This window comes from Gymnoscopelus microlampas, assembly GCF_963454915.1.
Source record: "Gymnoscopelus microlampas genome assembly, chromosome: 20".
Classification (NCBI taxonomy): domain Eukaryota; kingdom Metazoa; phylum Chordata; class Actinopteri; order Myctophiformes; family Myctophidae; genus Gymnoscopelus; species Gymnoscopelus microlampas.
Window position 1 is genome coordinate 39,044,691 of NC_139957.1, and position 23,100 is coordinate 39,067,790.

Sequence of the window (23,100 nt, forward strand, 5' to 3'; positions counted from 1 at the left end):
CTGACAGCGACGATGTTTATTTTTTTCTCTTTCACTCTGACACACACACACACACACACACACAGTGGTGATGAGCAGCGCGTGTCTGGACCAGAGCATTGGCAGAGCTTCGTGGAAAGTTGACCAGGCAACGGTTGGTGTTCCAACCTCTCTGACTCTGAATGAGTGTACAGTTACTCACACACAGCCACAGGGTCACTGTCGTGTCGGCCACCAAATCTTTGCAATTTTCCAGTCACGCCACGTTGCTTACATGTGACGGGGTGGCGGTTATGCACATTATCGACTTATTTTCTCGCTCCCCCACTTTGTAAACATGACCCCACAAGCAATAAAAACTTGTAATTTAAGAAGATAATCGTTTCAGAAAAATATTTTTGTTTTCGGATTATGGTGTAGTGGTTAGGTCAATGTTCCAAAAAGTTTTTTTTCATAAGTAACAAACTACACTTTAAACACAATTTCTTAATTCAAGAACCTTGTGAAATGACAACATTTGCTCAATCCTAGCAGATCTTGGTCAATTACTGTGTATTTTGCTTATTTCTAGAAGGGTTTTCTCTGCATGCAGATTTAGGAAACATCCACGTGATTGAAACATTGGTAGCCATTGAATAAGCCAACTGGAACATTATTAGTAGCCATTGAATAAGCCAACGGGAACATTGGTAGCCATTGATCAAGCCAACAGGAACATTGGCAGCATTTATCTTGGCATTGCCAGGTATAAGGTAGTTCAGTCACAGGGACGTGTTGCTGGAAAACGAGGTGAATGTTTGTCTGTACGCCCATGTAGCCATGCTGGTCAGAATGCTGCTTTGTTGTCCCGGCCAGCGTGTGTGTGTGTGTGTCAGTTTGTTTGGGATAGGGGGGGTGGGGGCGTGTGATGGTGACGCTTACGGCCTGAATCAAAAGCACCTCAGTTTACTGCTCAGACATTTGGTCTCAGGGGAAAACATCTCTAAAGGCTTTCCTGTTCGAGGCGAGGTGACGCATCAGTGGCAATACACAAAGACAGACACACACAAAGTGTGTGTGTGTCACACACACACACACACACACACACACACACACACACACACACACACACACACACACACACACACACACACACACACACACACACACACACACACAGTCAGAAACACACAACGCTCTCAGTCTCTCACAGACACACACACTACTTGGCTTACTCTTGCGGTGGTGGTCCCACAATGGCGTTAACAGCTTACAGTAGTTGCTAAGGTATCTTATAATGTCTCAATTATCTCGCTCTGTCTAGCTGAGAAGAACCCCCCTAAACAGTTTTGGGTCAGAAGTGCTGAATCATTGGTTTTGAGTCAACCCTTGAGGTTTTGGTGCATTTGGCATGATTGAGTATTTCCTCAAGATGTCGAGCCTCGATAGTTGTGGTCTGCAGCCACACTTTGGCGTCGCCCCCGCTGTCCCACAATGCAACAGTGGTCCCTTTTCCCCCTCCAGAGACACGGAGTCGCAACCAAAAACCCCAGAATGGCCGCCTGTGCGCCCCGGTGGCGAGCTAACCCCAGCATTAATACCCAACTCAAAACCCCACTGTTAATCCCGCTGAGAGATAATTGCCCTCAAATGGCTCCCTTCAAAGGCTGCGCTCTGATTTTGCTTTTGTTTTTTCTACTCCATCACTGGACGCAAAATGACGTGAATGGCTTTTAAGGAAACTGAATTGGTCTTTTACAGAGACGCGGCGCTCCGCAGATCTGCAACCAACCCCCCCCCCCCCCCTCCCTACCCCCCTCACCCAGACGAGGCAATAGCTCCTCAGTCAGTCTGCATGATGTGTACACGATCATTACCTCGATATTATGTGGAAAGCCTTGTGTCTGCGTCGTCAAATGACTTTCTGAGAGGCTAATTGTATGACAACTTTACTCAGCACATTGAACCGCTGCCAGGCTCCACATTTAGACTAATGGAAGTTCATTGATTTGTTTGCCATTACTTATTCTTTCTCCTATTTCTGTCTTTGTTGTCTCTCTCCCCCCTCTCTCTTGCTCCGTCTCCTCTTTATCTCTTGCTCTGTTCCTCTATCTCTTTCTCTCTATCTCTCTCTCTCTCGCTCTGTCTCTCTCATCTCTGCATCTTTCTCTCTCATACGCCACACCTCTCTTTATCCCTCACATACTGAACGCCTCTCTCCATCTCGTCTGTCTCACTCTCCGTTTTTCTGCCTCTGTATCTTCTTTCTTCTTCCTTTTTTTCTATCCCTATCTGAGCAGAGGCTGGACGTGCTTAGCAGCATCTACTCCATGTCGCCCCCCGAGGGCGGTGTGTGGGAGAGCAGCGGCAGCGAGGTGATGACCTGCAGCGTGTACCTGCCAGACAACCTGACGGTCCAGCTTCCTGTCAGGAGGGACCACACCGCCGCCCACCTCCTGGCGTCAGCCTGCAAGGTACAAAGAAGCTCAGTGACAGCCAGTCAACACAACCAAGATGCCAGATTTTTTTGGGTCCGATCCCGAGTCCTAGACCAGTGGTTCTCAACCTTTTTCATGTCAAGGACCCCCGAATGTATGTGTAGGTGGCCGCGGACTCCCACCTGTAAATGTTTTGTGCCAGGGACACAAAACGTTTTCGATATTTAACCCATTAAGACCTGAGGCGATTCTTTAAAATGTTGTCTAAAAACCCTAAATTTTGAAAAAAAATATCTGCTATTTTTTAATAGCCAAAGAAATCTAAAGTGACACAGATGCGTTCCAGGTCTTAATGGGTTAAAAAAAATAGCAGATGTACAAGCTCGCAGCGTGGCACGAAGTGACGCGCTGCGAGCTTCTAGATCTGCTAACATATAAATAGATAAAGTGGTTAAAATGATTGTGATGCTGTATTAACTACTTTTAGCTGGGGACCCCCTGGAACCCCCCCCAAGGCCCCCTGGGGACCGCACTTTGAGAACCACTGTCCTAGACCACACATTACTGTTACTCTTAGAACATTTAACCTATAATTAAAGAAAATAAATAAACATATTTTTTAAATCAAGTATACAGTATATATTAAACTTGATTATATGAAAAGAACATGTACCATTAATCATACAAAGAACAAGCACACATTATGCATAACTGAACTTTAATGTATTTAACCGCTTAACCCCTATACAGTATATAGGGTATAGATAGAGTATATACTGTAGTATCGGAGCCCCCCCCCTCCATTTTTGCCTGTACACCAAATCTCTTAGCTGAAAATGGCCGATCTACAAGCTCACAAAAATGAACTATAATGACATGTCCAAAAAATAGGGACGCCAGATTGAAAGTTATCAAACGGACATGATTGCAACAGAACCAGATTGGGATTTTGTTTTGTGTTTGAGAAGGATTTGTTGTTTCTAGACACAATGCTGCCTCCGATGCCAAATGGGGACGAATCCAATATCAATATGAAATGCTCTTGTTTTGTTTACCCATGATTTGTTGTGATCCGGCTTCCCAATCTGGCCAATCTGTGTGTTTTCAACAGTTTGATTGTTGCATTCAAAGGCGTGGATATAGTTTGAACATTGGAGTAGTTACATGTATGTAGGCATGGACAAACCAGGTTCACCACGTTGTTATACCTTTCAGGCAGTGAACACCTCTGTGTGTAGTTGGTGCTATATACAGTATATAGCAACATTATTTAAAAAATAATTTGAATAATAATTTGTCATTCACAAATATAATGCTTCATTGCTCTACTCTCATTATAATTAATTGATTAACCAGTTTAACCCTATATACTTAATTGACCCGAGTCCCCCAGGGACACCACCCCACCCTCTCCCACAGGTGTGACAGCAGATGTACAGACAACACACACACACCCACACGCAACGCCCATCCAGATCACAACAGATATCTTTTGTTAAAACAGGTTTCAATGTGTAATTGTAGTAGCATAGTCCACGTGTTGTTGGGCTGTGCCCTCTTCATGGCAGCTGCCATACGGAGCGTCGTGGCATGAAATATATATGTGTTGTGTTGTACATGCAGGCTGTCATCAATCAGGGCCCGCTTTGCTTTGTTTGTTGCTGCAGGTGACACACCTGGACCCGGCACTCCACTGCCTCCGCGTGCACAGGTGTGTGGGCCAGGAGGTGGAGGTCCAATACCTGTCCCCCGACGAGCTTCTGCATGGCGTGGTGAGTGAGGGAGCTTGGTTTTCAATATACACAAGGGACCCCAATGCCCATGTACCCGTCTTAACTACTTCAAAAGAGTGCGTAACGCCCACTGCAGAGGGATCTCCACTGATCTCATTCCCCCCAGATTCGTAAACATGGGGATGAATTAATTCTACTGTTATGCCTTAGAAATGTGGAATTCCTTACCACCAGTCATCAAAAAGTGCGACTCCCTACTCTCCTTCAAAACCGCCATGAAAGAGCACCTGTCTGCAATTTACAACTGGAAGTCTTCTAGCTTGCCTAAAGAAATTATCCCCCCCCACTGTTTTTCTGTAAATATACTTTTACTTCTCCTAGTATTGATGATTTATTTTATATGTCTTTATATGTATTGATGAATTGAATACATAGGACCACAATAGGACCACAATTTGTTATCCTTTTAACATTATTGTAGAACTGTACCTGTCTTTTTTGCAAACAGTTAATAAAGTATTCAATCAATCAATAAATCAATCAATCAATCAACAGCCACAGGTGGACCCGTAACGGTCAATTGTTTGGTTCCATTTACACCCGTTCTGAGTTTAAATTGACACTGAGGAATACCAGTACCACGGAACACAATCATCTGTGTTTTAACTATTTGTTTATGTTCCAGGAGCACCATCAGTTGGAGGTGGCTCCGTTGAATGTATTCACTCTGCACATGACCAGGCCCAGCGGCACGGGAGACTTTGGTGAGTTGACAAGACCAGTTAGTTCTCAAACTTGTGGGTGTCAAGGACATGGGTGTGAATTGGCAAGGACACCCACAACAAGTGGGTCAATTCACCCCTAGAACATAGTGTATTAAATTTCATTCCCTTTTTTAATGTCTGTCTGCCTCTATGCTTCAGGTTTCGCAGTAACGGGACACATTGACGGACAGAAGAACAGCCGAATCTTCGTCAACGAGGTCCTACCGGACGGACTGGCCGTCAGTGAAGGTACCGTCCTGCACAGATGAAAGCACCGCAAGCAGTCTGCACTCTCCTGCAATCCCCTTTTAACCACATGTACTGTACTGGTGTGTGAGGGAAGCTGTCAGAACATTCCCTAAAACATCCGAGATACAGTGCTCCACACGTCCCAGACTCTTCTCCCTTCTGAATCACAAACTGTGGAACGAACTCCCCATTGCAATTAGAAAAGCAGACTCACTCCCAATCTTCCGCCATAATCTGAAGACCTCTTCATGACTCCACCTTAGCCCATAACGCTTGCTGTAGCACTTGCCCCAGCCTTGACGACCTTGCAGGCTTATGCAAAGGCTAAAATGTAATTTAGATAGCATGTTATGTGGACAGATGCCAGGTTCATTTGTTGACCTGGCATCCTATAGTTTGTATAGTTTCAATGTACAGATTATTGTTTTTTTTTATATTATACTCTTTAGACTGATGATAGGTTCTTGGTTTACCTACAGCAGGGGTCTTCAACAGGGGGTCCGGGACCCATAGGGGGTCCTCAGAGTTACTACAGGGGGTCCACCAAATGTTTGTGTTATGATTTTCTTTTTTTTTACCTTAACCACTTGAACCCTAATATCCCTTTTCTGAGGAGAACTTGAGCCAAAAAATAGCAGATCTACAAGCTCACAACGCCTCACGCTGCGAGGCGTTGTGAGCTTGTAGATCGGCTATTTTTGGCAAAGAGGCATAGAGGGAAAAAAGAGCAGACCAAGAGAACAAAAAAAGTTTAATCTGAAACACAATTTTATACAGTATAGAGGAGGGAGTCCCTGCTTCATCTCTCTCTCAGCTAGGGGTTCCTTGGGCTGAAAACGTTGAAGACCCCTGTGCTAGATTACTATTTCTATGCATTTGATGTATTACCTACCAGTCTCTCTAGATTAAGAGTGTCTGTTAAATGCCTAAATCCTAATTGTAAATTGTGTGTGTGTGTGTGTGTGTGTGTGTGTGTGTGTGTGTGGCCAGGCCTACGACCGGGGGATGAGATACTGGTGCTGAACGGTCGGAGCGTGTCCAGTCTGGACCTGGCTCTGATCCAGACGCTGTTTGCAGAGCAGACGGTCCAGCTGAACGTGAGGCGAGAAGGACCCCTGAGGACCCCGCTGACCCTTGACCTCCCCGACCCAGCTGCACGGCCCACACACCACCGAGCCAAGTCCTCCTCAGGTACTGTACTCTACGCATATGGGGCTGTCACCATTACACATTTAAGTTTGGGAGTAATTGTCACACAAATAATTTTATTGTGTTTTTGGCCATTGAACATTGGAACATAATGAATACAAACTTAATTTCTGTTTGCCTTCTTTTAGGCTTCATAATCAAAAATTGCCCTGGGCAGATATGACAAATAACTTAAATATACAAAGAAATAAATGACATATTTAATAATTTTATACTTAAACAAAAAAAAAATAGCAGAACGTTTGTGACGTGTTGTAATGTTTTTTTGCCTTAAAACATGCCTGAAATACAGAGGCGTGGTTAAAAGTGGTTAAGTCTGCCTGTGGGTTTAATAAATACTTAGATTTAACCAATGAAAAGTATATAAACAAGAGCTTGTGACTAAATAATAACTACACTGGATCCATTGGAACAAAGGTTATTTTTGTACATTTCCGGAAAAGTAACGGTTGTGGACATACAAGGTTGTGTCTACACTCAGACCATTAAACACAATACTCAAAACAAAGCAAACATTCTAAGGACAAGCGAGCAGATGTAGATGGTTGTGGGTCTTGGGTTTGTGTTGAGACACTCAGCAGCTTTCAGTGTGAAATGAAAACCCGCGCTCAGCCAGTATTGATAAAGTGCAGATGTAGTCACAGATGGTGTGGCAACGCGAAAACCACACCTTCCCCTAAATGGCTTGCTGCGTGTGTTCTTGTATTACTATACTTGTGAGAATGTCCCCAAGAGGATAGTAGAATTTGAGAAATAGACATTTTGTGGTTGGTTTTCTCACAAGATAAATATGGAGTTAGTCTTACAATTAAGAAAAGATTCAGGTTAGGATTAGGCATTTAGAGGTTGGGGGTTTGGGCCAATTTATACTTGGTTGTATGATTGTTGTCGTGCATGAAAAATGGCAGACCTTGGCTTCTAGGCTTCTAGATTGGCTACAGATGGATAGGCACAACTCGGGCTTTAGGGTTACAAACGGCAAATAAATATAAATTACATTTATAATATCGCTGTCCTAAAATGTTCATGTCCTCATAAGTATAATAATGCCATCGTATGTGTGTGTGTGTGTGTGTGTGTGTGTGTGTGTGTGTTCCATCCAACAACAAGTTTGTGTGTGTTGACGGTCTATCAGCAGGCTGTTACCCAGCATTAGCCTTGGTCAGTCATGCATATCTGGACTAACCCTGAAAATCATAATTATATCACTGTCGGCGCTTGTCGGCTTGAACCCCATTGAGCCACTGTGATGAAAATAAATGGGAAAATCCATGTATTTCATTACTTGCCTCTTGGATGACATTTGAATATTCACAATGTTGTCTTTTCCTGTCATCTCCCGTTGTCAGCAGTATGTATGTAGATGAAGTTAGACACCCCCTCCCATAGCCAGCTACCACACCACATCCTTCCAGTAATAGCCCTTCAAACGAGATCACTGGTTCCTTGTTAACAGACACACGGAGCTCTGGTGGGTTCTGGGGTTTGCTCAGCGAGAAAGAAGGCAGGTCGGGGAGGAAGCGCCTCGCTAGCATCAGTTTGTACAGTGTTGCGTTCCCAGCGGGGGTTTCAGAACGCAGCGTAGGAACTGAACAGTTGATCTGAGTAGCTGGACAAGCACAGCTGATGCTCGGCTGGTCAAAAAAACAAATCTGTTGTTGTTGAGGCCTCGTAACACGTCGTTCTACGGGCTCCACTCTAAAGGTAAGCTTAATACAACTTAAACTCCTCAAAATAAGTTTGGAAATGTAACTTCGGTCGATTATTTTCCTCCTTCAATAATACCATTTGGTTATCGTTGATTAGTCATCTTTACAACGAGGTATAACTTGTAAGGATCGTGCAGTCGTGGAATGAGCAATGCAGCTAAACGTGTAGGTAGCGCCCCCCCCCCCCCAAAAAATTCTGTTGGTACTTTGATAGAGATCTGTCTGTGGTACCGTTGTGCAAATCTTGGCCTGTAAATTCTCTGGAAGAAAGCCTATGGTTCCTCTGTGAAGCAAGTGTGAGGAACCGTTCTTCTTGGGGTGTAAAGAAGAAGCAAATAAATGCTTCTTCTTTAATAAATGCCTAACATGGAAATAAATAACCTAACGAGCACAAATATGATGAAGTCTGCTGCGCAGTGGTGTGGCCCTTCAGCCACTCACTTTGCTCGTGCCTAAAGAACGCCCATGTACCTGTTGCACCACAAGCTTGTAGATCAGCTATTTTTAGATTGGCTGCTGGAGAGGGAGTAAAAGGAGGGAGGCCAAGTCCAGACCCCTGGAGGACCTCGGTCAGCTACAAGTATATATAGGGTTTAAGTGGTGAACACTCCCAGAGACTTGATATGAGTTTCACTGTCGGTGCTGGTCATCAACATGCCTGCAGGTACCTCCTCTGCCTCTAGAGGGCGTATGATCCCAGGCAGGCTGATGATGAGGGGGGCAAACACTGCCAGTGGGAGAAACTGCACTTCAAACGTGTCTGTCTCCTCATATCGACAAACCAAGTTGAAGCAAAACAGATAAGAGAAGACTATTAAATGCAAACGATTAATGTCTTATAGAGTAACACTCCTGACACCTGAAATGAAGTACTTCAAAGACCCTGGGTGACCTTTTTAAAAAGAGTGTTTCAGGCTCTCAACAGAGAGACCCAAATCTTTTCATTTGTTTTTATAGTCCCAGTCTCTTCAGACAGCAATACAGAATAAATTGGTTTTCTGCACCAACTGCTAGTACAGAGTTCTCTTCAGGACTTTTGAATTTAATGAGCCGCAGGAAGACGGCTGGCCGGCCTTTCAACTCTCATCCTCTCTTTGAAACTGTAGTACAGCCTTCCTGAGAGTGGTGGGAAAAAGTACTCAAATGTTTTACTTAAGTAAAAGTATCAGTACTGCAGGGTAGAAGTACTCTGTTACAAGTAAAAGTCTGGAATAAAACATTTACTAGAGTAAAAGTACAAAAGTATTGGTATCAAAATGTACTTAAAGTACCAAAAGCAAAAGTACAAAAAATGTTTGAAAATAGCAGATCTACAAGCTCACAACGCGTCACGATGCGACGCGTTGTGAGCTTGAAGATAGGCTATTTTCAAACAGCCTAGGTATAAGATAGGGCTAAAGTGGTTAATGTGTGTTTTATAATGCAATAATTTATATCTGCAAAGTAACTATTAAATAAAGTTTTCAAATAATTGTAGTGGAGTAAAAGTACACTATTTGCCTCTGAGATGTAGAGGAGTAGAAGTAAAAGTACTGAAAATTGGAAATACTCCAGTAACGTAAAAGTACCTCAAAATTGTACCTAAGTACAGTACTTGAGTGAATGTACTTTGTTTACTTTACACCACTGCTTCCTGACGTGGCGATTTCTCTCCCTAAAAGCCACCACTAGAACTTTCTCCCATGCAAGCGAGAGGACTGGTGCTTTCTAAGGTTTCTCATCCAAACATGGACATAATAGATAACAAGAGATTATCCCACGACTAAGAGAGAGAGAGGCAGACAGACAGAGCGAGAGAGAGAGAGATGTTTTTGTGAGATGAAATCACGTCATGGCCATTTTTTAAAGGCTCACTCTCTCTGGGCGCTTGGCAGGCGACCACGGCGGGTTCAGGCTGGAACCGGTCAGCGTTGTTTATGTTTTGTGGTCTGTAGAGGAATGAGCTGTAATAAATATACTGCTCCCATTCAGAGGCAATGATGGGTGATATGAGCATAACAATGACCACACACACACACACACACACACACACACACACACACACACACACACACACACACACACACACACACACACACACACACACACAAACGGAGACCAAGGGTTCCATTACCAGTTTTATAAGTATGTAGGAAATGGCATATTTATTGATAGCATATGAGCATAAGTAGTTGCACAGCATATATCACTGTCACTGTCTGCAGGAAACCTTGTATGTCCAAGGCACCATTATACTTTTCAGGAAATGGAAAAAAGAAACCGTGTTCCAATGCAGTGCTTCTCAAACATTTTAATGTCAAGGAACCCCCCAAAATGATTATGTATTACTTCATACAGTATGATGTGTATGCCGCGGCAGACCCCATCTAAAAATATGTTGTGCCAGGGACCCCCAGAAGAGAAGATTTGTGTTAAAAAAAACAAAATTATTCAAAACTTTTTTTAGATTTCTTTGCGATAATTAAAAAAAAAAAAAAAAAGGATAAAAAAAAAAGCAGATGTACAAGCTTGCAGCGCGCACAAAGTGATGCGCTGTGAGCTTGTACATCTGCTATTTTCGAATAGCCAACGTATAGAGGGATAAAGTTTTTAAATGTTTGTGCTGTTGTATTAACCCATTAAGACCTGGAACGCATCTGTGTCACTTTAGATTTCTTTGGCTGTTCAAAAATCTTGGAAAAAAATGTTTTCGATTTTTTTTCAAAAAACATTTTTAAGAAAATACACACACATGTCTTAATGGGTTAACACATTTTGCTGAGGACCCCCTGGAACCCCCCCCCCCACACACACTTTGAGAACCACTGTTTCCAATAGATTCAATTAGTCATTATTTAGTCTCAAGCTCTTGTTTTTGGGTCTATAAAAGGCTCTCAAGTGGTCTTTACTCAGTGGGTTGGGTTTGTGCTGCTGTCTTTGCAGCAGCATTGAAATAAAGTCACTGAACCATAGGTGACTGTTGAAAATACTTCTCTTGTCTCATGCCTTGTCATTGTGGTAACATGCGCACACACACACACACACACACACACACACACACACACACACACACACACACACACACACACACACGCGCTGATGCTAACTGTAAGTGTCTTCCTCCTCTCAGACGTGTGGCCGGTGGCTGATGGTGGCGAGTCCTTATTAGTTCCTGGACTGAAGAACGGGCCCTCTCAACACGGACACAGACCTGTTCAACTCAGCAAGGTAGGACCTGTGTGTGTGTGTGTGTGTGTGTGTGTGTGCACTTCCTCGTGTAAGCTGGAGAAAAATTAAGAAATGTGTTCATCCTGGTTTCACAACAATAGAAATGCGGTGTGTGTGTGTGTGTGTGTGTGTGTGTGTGTGTGTGTGTGTGTGTGTGTGTGTGTGTGTGTGTGTGTGTGTGTGTGTGTGTGTGTGTGTGTGTGTGTGTGTGTGTGTGTGTGTGTGTGTGTGTGTGTGTATTTGCCAGCTGTGGATCCATCAGCAGATATACTGGCAGCGTTCCCTTACATTACCATAATTAGACGAGTCGTTTCTAGCCACCGATATAAACACAGCTTATTACTGTCACATAGACACCACGTGAGCACACACACACACACACACACACACACACACACACACACACACACACACACACACACACACACACACACACACACACACACACAGACACACAGACACACACGTACACACACGTACACACACACACTTGCACAGACACTTCCACTGAGGGCAGTGACGAAGTCCAAAGCGGTTACTTTACAGCATTCAAATGCAAAAGTAGCAGAACTACAAGCTCAAAATGTGATGTTTCGCACAAGCTTGTAGATCTGCTCATTTTGATGCTTTTGAATGACGCTGTAGCGTAGTCAAGTTATTAACTTGTATAGACAGCAACAATATACACATGCATGTATACTTAGACATACTTGTAGCACACTCAAATGCACACACACACACACACACACACACACACACACACACACACACACACACACACACACACACACACACACACACACACTTGATATGGCATGCATCATCCAAGCCCTCAATTTACACCACTTGGCACAATGTCTACCTCAATTTACACTTGTGCTGTCTAATACTTACACCTTCACAGATCTACCAGCTATAGAGATATGTTCTATGTTTACATACATACTGTACGCCTTCTGTCTCATGGCATTGCTGTTGAACCGAGTACTGAAGATACCAGTGTTGGCAGCATAATTTATGAGCCATTTAAATCCCATTATTTCTGTAAAACACACCAACGGTTGGTTGTGTCCTGGGAATGTACTGTAGGCATAGTTTAGAGTCCCATTTCTGTCCTGTCGGGTTTGATCTGATCCAGTATTTTAGCGTGAAAATGTTTTATTCAGTCATTCATTAAAGCTACAATCTGTTAGTTTTATGTCTGTTGTCTCCCTCTCCCGATGGAGAGAGGTAATTGTAACTCGCTTGTAGATCTGCTATAGAGACATTTAGTGTGGGGGGGGCAAGTATAGAGCCTGCATTGACTGACCCCGGTCAATGCAGTATATAGGATTTAAGTGGTTAATCAGATGGTGTGTGTGTGTGTGTGTGTGTGTGTGTGTGTGTTGTGTTCGTAGTTCATAGTTCTATGACATGTAATCATGTCCTTATTGTACTGAGGGTCACACGACAAGGAAGCTGTAATGTTTTACCATTGTCTTAACCCATTAAGACCTGGAACGCATCTGTGCCACTAGATTTCTTTGGCTATTCAAAAATAGCAGATATACAAGCTCATAGCGCGGCACCGATTGCCGCGCTATGAGCTTGTAGATCTGCTACTTTTGAAAAATCTCGAAAAAAAATCTAAAAACTGTTAGGATTTAGAAAACATTTTTAAGAATCGCCTCAGGTCTTAAAGGGTTAATGTCTCAGTAATCCTAAATAAATGATATCGATATCCTTACTGTCTCTGGGTTGGAAACTGTGGAGTGCTTGACCCCTGGGTCAGACTGGAGGTGGATTAGAGAGAGAGAGAGAAAGCTCTATCTCTCTACCCCCCCCCATCTCTCTCTCTCTCTCTCCGTTTCTCTCTCTCTCCTCTTTGTTTGCCCAGCGACATGAGTCAGTCGCTTCACGCTGGGATCTGCACTGCAGCACCACTGCAGAGAGTGGATGGACTGATGGTGTGTGTGTGTGTGTGTGTGTGTGTTTGTATTACTATACTTGTGAGGACCAAACATTCTCACAAGTATAGTAGAATTTGAGGAATTGACGTTGTGAGGACCATTTTCTTGGTCCTCGCAAGAAAAATGTTGGTTTTATGGTAGAATTTTATTTTAGAGATACGTTTACAATTAGAAAAAGATTCAGGTTGGGGTTAGGATTAGGATTAGACATTCAGAGGTTAGGTTTAGGGGTCAGGGTTGTCAATCTTTCCCATTTTATACTTAGTTGTGCGGCGATGGCGCACGCCGCAAAATAGCCGATCTACAAGCTCACAACGCGTCGCAGCGCGACGCGTTGTGAGCTTGTAGATCTGCTATTTTTCGGCTTTAGACTTGCGGTTAAAAAATGCCCCAAGGAAATCATAAATCAATCCTAAAATCGGCTTCCTAAAATGTTGATGTCCTCACAAGTATGGTGATACAAACGTGTGTGTGTGTGTGTGTGTGTGTGTGTGTGTGTGTGTGTGCGTTTGTGAGATTGACAGAAAAGGAGGTTGATGAAGAAAGATATGTGTGCGTCTGTGCTCTGCTCCCCTAAGACATAGAGGAGGAGCTACATTGACGGGCACAATGAAAGCGTTGTCACGTGAGGAGGTGTTGTTGTCGTCTGTAAATCTGAACGCTGTCGTCGAGGGTCCCCCCCCAACCCCCCCCCCTAACCATCACCTTGCTTTCTGGAGCGGGAGAGAAGATGGAGTCGTTGGCTAGAAAATCAAAATCAACTGTGTATCAGCAAATAGCCTGACACACACACGCACACACACACACACACACACACACACACACACACACACACACATATACACACACACACACACGCGCGCACACACACAGAGTGGTCTGAAAGTCAATTGAGATGGATGGGAAGCCAAAGCACTCATTTCAAGGCTGTCGTCACCTTGTGTAAGCGTCTGTTTTGCCACACTGGCTTACTTTGATTAATTGGTCCGTTGCATTCCAATTTGCAGTTATTACACCAGAGGGGTGTGTGTATATGTGTGTGTGTGTGTGTGCATGCATGTGTGCCTGCTTGGGATGGGTGCGGGGGGGGGGGGGGGGGGGGGGGTGCTTGCTTACTAAGCAATACTGCTGTTCACTGTTGGGTTATTGAGTGTGATTTCCTATCGCTGGTGGATTATTTAATGATATATTCAGCTGTATGGCGGGCGTAGCAATCGGCTTAATGTGATGTCACAGCGCCATTATGAGCTGAGCGTATCGATTAAAGAGAGTCAACTCAATTGGCCCTAAGACGCGTGTCCCTTGAGGCGCCTCACAGTTTTGAATTGATTTGATATGGATTGGATAAATAATATGTTTATAATGTTTGCTTCTTGGGACATGCTGGCAGGATGCCAACACACCACCCATCCCAGCTGGAGGTCAGCTGACTGCAGACCGTGGTCAGATGGGTTGGTAAACAGTCCTGTACAGTTGACCCAGGAGTTCCCAAACTGTTCCATGCCAAGGACCCCCAAATACAGCCATAGAGCCATAGCCTCAGGCTGCTGCCCTCCTTGTGAAAGTGCATGGTTTTTAACTTCATTAAGCCCCCTGGTGGTGTTTTTATGGTGTTTTATGTCTTCTCTGACTGTTTTGAGTTTCTTCCTGGAGGCTGAAACCTTGAGGGTCAAACGTGCCAATAGAAAAACAGCACTTTAATGACACAGTAAAATTATACCCTCCCCCTCACACAACAGGTGTGGGCATGAGGAGGAGGAGGGACTAGGACAGGTGGGTGGTGCTAAGGTGGTGGAGGAGGTGCTAAGGTGAGAACCAGGTATATTTAATGAACTGGAGGCGTGTCCACATAAAAACATAATTTTAACACTTTCTGTACACTTTTTTGAAAAAAATCTTCCTCCTAGTATAACCATAATACCTGATGATTATGTTTTTTTGGGGGGGGGGAATCACTGAAAATCACAGCACCCCGTCTTTAAACAATATATTGTCTCTGTCGGCTGGAAACCTTACATGTCCAAGGCTGTTACTTCAAAAATGGCAAAAGCAGCTGATCGACAAGCTCAAAACAAGCTTGTGGATCTGTTACTTTTGATGCTTTTGTTTGACGCTGTAGTATGATCAACTAGGGTGTCACGAAAAAAATATGGAGATAATGAGGTTTCTGTCCGACAGCAATGATATATTTGAAAATGTTTGAAAAATGGTTATTTTTGCCTCTCTGGGGCCCCCTCCTGGCGGCCTGCACTTTGAAAAGCACTGGCTGTAGTCAGAGCCATATAAGGAGAGTTGCGTCACCTCCCTTCACTTTTCATTGGGCCAATCTTCTACAGAGCCTTCTATTGGTGAATAGTGACAAAGCCCTGAACCGGATAGTTTACGGAATGCACTGGAGTCTTTGAGCGTTTGTCACTATTTCTAGTTTACGTGAACCACATGACTGGCACTGCTTTTTTTGGTGGTGGGTGTGGCACGTGGTACACTGGCAGGGCTTTCACAGCCTGCCTGGGGAGAACCTTCGTGGTCTAGAATCGCTGCAATTAACCCTGTTCCTCATCCACACTCACTGCTGCGACCCAGTTAACAATCCCTCCATCCACACTGTGTTTGTTTCAAATAATAGTAGTGCAGTAAAAGTATGATATTAGCGTCTGAAATGTAGTGGAGTAGAAGTAAAAGTACTGTAAATTGGAAATACTCAAAGAAAGTAAGTACTTGAGTAAATGTACTTAGCTACTTTACACCACTGGTGTCTGTCATGTCTAAGCTCATCAGCCACCAGCTGGCTGTGAGCAGACTTAATGACTTGGCTTTTACAGTAGTGTGGAGTTAGCGCCACCACAGCTAGCTTGTCCCACTCAGTTCATCTCACCATAAACAACGCCGAGGAGAGGTTCCAGCGACGAGAGGGAGAAGGATAGCTGGGATAGTGGGGGCCAGCGGAGGTCAGGTGACCCACTGACATCATCACGCTCATGAGGAATTAATGGCCGAACCAGTGGCTTGCAACTACGCCCGGTATTAACCCATTAAGACCTGAAGCCGGTTCTACAAATGTCTTCTACATCCCAACAGTATTCTGAAAAAACGTATGTTTCTATATCAGTGGTGCTCATGCTTTTTCATTTCAAGGACCCCCATCTCAAAATATTTTGTTCCAGGGACCCCCCCAGAAGCAAAGATTTGAGTTAAAAGTGTTCGCTTTATAAGAATATATATTCAAAGATTTTCACACATTTTCACGATTTTTCAAAAATAGCAGATATACAAGCTCATAGCGCGGCACTCGGTGCCGCGCTATGAGCTTGTATATCTGCTATTTTTCAAATAAAAAAATGACACAGATGTGTTCCAGGTCTCAGTGGGTTAACCGCTCCTCTCCGACCAGAGAGGGGCCGTTTGCGTCTGTCCCTCCACGTTAATAGAGCTGTTCGTCAGTGAGGCCCGCCCTGGCCCCTGGCCCGGGCCCCTGTTGCTCTCCGCTGGCCATCATGTGCCGCCGCTCCTCCTGTCCGGCCGGCTGCCAAGCCGAGGAGAAGGATCTGCTCCTGGGCTGCTGGGCGCTGCTGCTTAGCCTGAGACAGCTACTTAAAGATAAGCTGTCCTGTCTGGCCACCTGTCTGCTGCGCTGTCAACATGACTCCCCTCATGGGGACACACCACTGGTAAACTATACGTATGGGCTCGAAGACTGTTTGTCTGTCTGTCTGTCTGGGGGTTTATAATGTAAGGGTTGTGATTGTGATGTTTGGATTGATTGATTCTGTCAGGACAGTTAACAATCCCTCCATCCACACTGTGTTTGTTTCACTAATTCAATTCAATTCAATTCAGGCAAAGGATTATTTTTGGAGCCATTTTTTTTAAAATCCTATTGATCCATTTGCTAATTGTATGTAGTAATGCGTAAGGTACATAACTCTATACGTATATAGTCTTGTGCTTCCCGAAGGTGGCATACCCATTTTCTGGTTCAGTTTCCCATAGCTTCGCTTGATTGATTTAACCCATTAAAACCGGGAAAGCATCCGTCTCATTTTAGATTTTAGCCAGATCCAAAACAACAGGTGGTAGCATGGGGTGACGGAGGGTGGGCAGCAATTTAACGACGGCAAAGAACAGCAGTGCAGCAGCAAAAGCAAGCAGGATGAGAAGTGCAAACTTACAGCTTAAATAGAGCAGTCTGAGAATTAAATTAGTATGATTTGGGGGTCCCTGGAACAACACATTTTGAGATGGGGGTCCGTGGCTAAATACATATCATTTTGGGGGTCCTTCACATGGAAAAGTTGGAGCACCGCTGATTAAGCAACATAAGTAAAACAAAAATATATATATACATTTTTAGAATACATATTCGAAGATTTGCACACATTTTCACGATTTTTCAAAAATGCCAGATGTACAAGCTCATAGCGCCCGTAGGTCTATGAGCTCATAGTGCTCATAGCACTCGGTGCTGTGCTATGAGCTTGTAGATCTGTTATTTTTTGAATAGCCAAAGAAATCTGAAAGTGCCACGGATGCGTTCCCGGATTGAATGGGTTAACATGTACAGTGTGCAGGTAAACATCAGCAGACGAGATAAGGACCAGATCTTCTCTCTGTGGTTCTGTATCTCCTCAGTGCCTGGAGCAGTTTATTAGAGTTGATTAGAGTGCTTAGCCTGGCAGGTTGCTCTCTTTATGGCCTTTTGTGTCCGCTGTGAAATGTCCCCCCACGGTGGCCCCCCAGTGGATTTATCTGCCGGTGTATCTCGATGACATTTTTAGCGGTCGCACGTTTGAGCCCAGACGGCGGGCGGGTGGTGGGGGGGTGATGGTGTTGTTGGCGGAGGGGCGACCGTATCGAAAGTGTTTTTTTACGCTGCCGCCGCTGTTCCTTAGATCAGTGGTTCTCAAACCTTTTTCGTGTCAAGGACCCCCCTCCCATCTGAAAATGTTTTGTGCCAGGGACCGCCCAGAAGAGAAGATTTGTGTTGAAAAGAAGTTGTGCAAGCTGGCAGCGCAAGCACAAAGTGACGCGCTGTGAGCTTGTACATCTGCTATTTTTGAATAGCCAACGTATAAAATATGGATAAAGTGGTTAAAATGATGGTGGTGTTGTATTAAAAAATGTAGCGCCCCCCCCAAGGACCCCTGGGGACCCAATTTGAGAACCACCGCCTTAGATCTTATTAATATTATACCGGGTCATGTTTTCTGTTTATTGTTATTATTACCTAGCTTTTGTACTTCAACCTTTTCAATTGACTTCGTTTTGTTGTCGGGCGGCCTCATGTTTGCGTAATAAGAATATTTGTGCGGTGGCGATATCTCCCCCCCCCCCCCCCCCCACACACCTTTTGTGCTGCGAGTCAGGCAGCGTGGAAGTTCTCTCTGTATAGCCTCGGGGAACACAGCAGAATGGGTTTTTAATCCGAGGCCTGCCTCGTTATTAACCCATTAAGACCGGGCAAAAACGCATCCGTGTGTCATTTTAAGACTTCTTTGGGCTATTCAAAAATAGCAGATCTACAAGCTCATGAGCTATGAGCTTGTAGATCTGCTATTTTAGAAAATTTTTGAAAATGTGTGAAAAATATTTGCTTCTGGGGATTCTTCAAATGTCTTCTAACAGTTTTTTGAAAGAAAAAAACGTATGTTGCTATAATATCAGTGATTCTCAAACATTTTTCATGCCAAGGACCCCCAAAATTATGTGGATTTGTTGGCGGACCCCCATCTCAAAATATGTTGTTCCAGCGACCGCCAGAAGCAAAGATTTGAGTTAAAAATTATGGCTTTAAAAAACTATATGTATATATATATATATTCAAAGATTTTCACAAACTTTCACGATTTTTCAAAAATAGCACATCTACAGTGCCGCGCTATGAGCTTGTAGATCTGCTATTTTTTGAATAGCCCAAAGAAATCAAAAAATGACACACAAGATGCGTTCCCGGTCTTAATGGGTTAAAGCACACACTCTTCCCGATGTCCTCCGAGACTCCCGGGTGGAATAATATTTGTTTAGAATGAATAATAAAAGCCGTAAATGGGCTGGAGCGGAGCGCGACGGGCCAGGCGACTCCTCTCTCTCCTCCCCTCCACTCCGCTCTGATTTATGGGAGCGTGTCTTGGTTTTATTGAGCTTTGAAAAGAGGCTGGCAACATGGTACTATAGAGCACCCCAAACCTGCTGAATGAATACCTCTCTCTCTCTCTCTTTCTCTCTCTCTCTTTCTCTCTATAGCATGACAGGGCTCTTTGCTATGAGGGATGGTAAAGCTAGAAGCTAGCCCCAGAGACACACCTATATTTTATCTCGTCTTTACTTCCCATACACACACACGCGTGCATGCATGCGCACGTACACACACACACACACACACACACACTGGCCGCCCAGTTGTGTTTGTTTATATCAACGGTTGCTACACTGGTGAGGCGCCACCAGACTTTCTCCTTTTCAATTTGAGCAGCTTTTCATCAAAATAAATAATTAGGCAGAGTTCTGTACATAATAACTCTATTACAGGGTCAGGGTTCTGTGTTTATTTTCCATTTCGACAGCTTTATTTGTGTGTGTGTGTGTGTGTGTGTGTGTGTGTGTGTGTGTGTGTGTTTACAACCAACTCTCGGAAGAATAACTGAAACTGAAAAGGATTCATGTGGAATTTAATACTGAGTATGAAGCTGGTTGTGTGTGTGTGTGTGTGTGTGTGTGTGTGTGTGTGTGTGTGTGTGTGTGTGTGTGTGTGTGAGTGTGAGTTGATGAATTCATGGGTGATTTAGCTGCAGGCCTGCATTATAATGCAAGTGGGTTGTTTACTGTATGAATTAACTTATTAATGAGCATATCTTGAGGATTCCGTTAGACATAGAAATCCTATACCTGTCATCTTGGACTATGTATGTATGTGTGATGAAGGGAGAGAGGCTGTGTGGAAATGAGACATACTGACTGACTGCACGGTACTGTACAAGTCGCTTGATGCTCTGCCCGGAAACTTACTGTAGATGGATTAGGACCCACTGTTTCCCAAACAGTGGGTCGGGTCCCGTCTTTGGGCCGCGGACCAATTGTTTGAGGTCGCAAGGTAATATTTCCTTTTTTCCATTTCCTACATTTAAAAAAAGATATAGATTATTTCAAAAGATTTGAAAAAAATCACAAGATTTGTTTTCCATAATTTTCATGAATAAATAAAAGGGACACGTTGTGAGCTTGTAGATCTGCTGTTTTCACTAGTTTGTGTCCTGAGAAAACGTCACATTTGCGCTATGAACTTGTAGATCTGCTATTTTTGAAAAATCTCGAAAATGTGTGCAAATCTTTGAAAATATATTGTTTAAAGCAAACATTTTTAAATGTATTCTTTACTTCTGGGGGTCCCTGGAACAAAACATTTTGAGATGCGGTTCGCCGGCCAAATACATATAATTTTGGGGGTCCTTGACATGAAAAAGTTTGAGAAGTTCCAACTATTGATTCCCTGTGCATTCCGCCTCAGTCCCAGCGAACTAAGACACAATGTCACATTTTCAAGTGTGAGAGTTGCTGCGACATAGTTGAGATTCCTCTGCCAGTGTTATCAATACGCCAACCCCTACCCCCCCCCAACCCCCCCTCCCCACACACACCCCCCATGGCCCAGATCCTCCCGTGTCGGCGTCAGCCATTCCTGTCTGTGTGGAGCCAACGGGCCAGAACCGTCCTCATTGTAAACCTCCATGCTATTCAACAACACTACAGGCCTCCTGCATTCTGACCCCCCCCCCCCCTCCCCTGTCCAATGACACTGAGGTCACATGGAACAAGAGAGATGAGACACAAAGACAAGACAAGAGAAGGAGAGAGAGAGGAATGGGGAAGGAAGATGGATGGATGGATGGATGAATGGATTGGGTGATGAGAGGGAGAGAGAGTGAGTGAAGGGATAAGGAGTGAGAGTTGAGGAGTTGCCACATGTAGTTGCCAGGAGGGGGGTGGGGCTGGAGGGTGAATTCCTCTCCGTATGCACAAAACGGTTGGACAGTCTGTCCACAGGCTGATTGATATGCAGATTAGCAGAACAGAACCCCCCCCCATCCCCCCACCCCCCTGCTCACCCCCCATACGCCTCCAGAACAGAGGAAACACGGGATCAATGACTCGATCCAAAGCACCCGCAGCCAGGAGGACTGGAGGACGGCCTCTAGACTTGACGCCCTCAGATCGGAGAGAGAGAGAGAGAGAGAGAGAGAGAGTTGTCAGAGAGAGTGACAACCTGGTTGAAAGGGGTGAGAGGGCCGGGGTGGGTGGGGGGAGAGGAGAAGAAGAAGGGATTGACTGACCACCATCACCCGAGAGAGAGGGCAAAGTAAAGCTAGTGTATTCTCTGGGTGGTTAGCGTGGGACCACCGTGGGACCAGCACCAGCGGTCCAGTCAGTCAGTCATGCCGTCGTGCGGGACGGGCAGGCTGCACAGGAAGGGCTGTTCTCTGGTCAGGGCGACCCGGCGTCAGGCCGCCGCCGTATGGAGGCTTTTCTATAGACTGCTGTTCACGGTGAGTGAGTGAGTGAGTGGGACAGTTCACATGATTGATGAAGGGTCCATCTTAAAGTGTTTTCTTTTACTACGGATGGGTGGAAATGAATCTGTTATTTATGTTTTTTACCGCCATTACTGCCATTTTGTGTTCCTGAAAGGGGCGATACTGTACAGTAGGTTTGATATTGTTATGTTGTTTAACCCATTAAGACCAGGGAACGCATCTGTGTCATTGTTAGTTTTCTTTGGGCTATTAAAAAATAGCAGATATACAAGCTGTGCCGTGCTATGAGCTTGAAGTGATTTTTTTGCAAAAATCAGTGGTGCTCAAACTTTTTAATGTCAAGGACAACCCAAAATGATATGTATTTGGCCGCCGACCCCCATCTCAAAACATTTTCTTCCAGGGACCCCAAGAAGCAAAGATTTGAGTTACAAATGTTCGCTTTAAAAATATATATATTCAAAGATTTGCACACATTTTCACGATTTTTCAAAAATAGCAGATCTACAAGCTTGTAGCACGGCACTCGGTGTCGCGCTATGAGCTTGTATATCTGCTATTTTTAAATAGCCAAAGTACAAAATACTGGTTTAAGTGGTTACACAGATGCGTTCCCGGTTTTAATGGGTTAATCGTGAATCTCCCTTACTGTATGTATCACGTTGGAATCCAGGTGCTTTGTATGAGGGGTTGGGACCTCTCTGGTGGCAAAGCTCGAAGACTAGATCCTGTTGTAAAATTGCAGACAGGTGCTCTTTGATGGTGTTTTTTTTGGTTGAGGATAGGGAGTCGCACCGTTTGATGTCAGAATAGTAGAATGCATTCATCCCCATGTTTTTTAGCCAAAAGATCTGTGGAGCTCCCTATGACCAGAGTCTGGACATTTGAGAGTTTCTCTCTTTTTTCTTGTCACGTACAGAATTCTTGTCTAAATCGGCTGAAGGGTTAGAAGGCCGTTTCGAGGTGAATTCACACTCAACTGCTGCTGTTGAGCGCCTCGGTGGGGGGGGGGGGACCAAAATAAACAACCCCGGGTAAGGGATTTCAGGGATGCAAGGTGCCAATCCTGTCGGATCCTTTCGACAGACCGGGGCGCTCCGGGGCGCCTTTTCCCGCCTGCGCTCGCCTCCTGTCCTCAGCCCTTAATTGGATGTTTTGGTAGAGCTGTCAGGCCGCATTGGTGGGATCGTTATCTGAGTTTCTGAGTCATGACTGTGTGTGTGTGTGTGTGTGTGGGTCTGTCTCTCTCTGTGTCCATTTATCTCCTGCCTGTCTGTTAAAACCTCATCTATTCTCACTGCCATGCAGGTGTCCACCTTAACCCATTGATACCTGGAACGCATCTGTGTCACTTTAGAT

The 23,100-nt window shown here is 44.4% G+C and overlaps 1 protein-coding gene across 6 annotated transcripts in view; it reads left to right on the forward strand.

Annotated features, from left to right (window-relative positions):
* Positions 1-23,100, forward strand: part of tiam2a (TIAM Rac1 associated GEF 2a) — a 163,651-nt gene that overhangs the window by 110,234 nt on the left and 30,317 nt on the right. For all 6 annotated transcript variants that reach the window (XM_084045663.1, XM_084045662.1, XM_084045666.1 and 3 more), the window contains 6 exons: positions 2,259-2,432; positions 4,064-4,168; positions 4,815-4,893; positions 5,053-5,142; positions 6,133-6,333; positions 11,170-11,267. In XM_084045663.1, the coding sequence (XP_083901789.1) occupies positions 2,259-2,432; positions 4,064-4,168; positions 4,815-4,893; positions 5,053-5,142; positions 6,133-6,333; positions 11,170-11,267 (747 nt within the window). The remainder of the gene's footprint in view (positions 1-2,258; positions 2,433-4,063; positions 4,169-4,814; positions 4,894-5,052; positions 5,143-6,132; positions 6,334-11,169; positions 11,268-23,100) is intronic.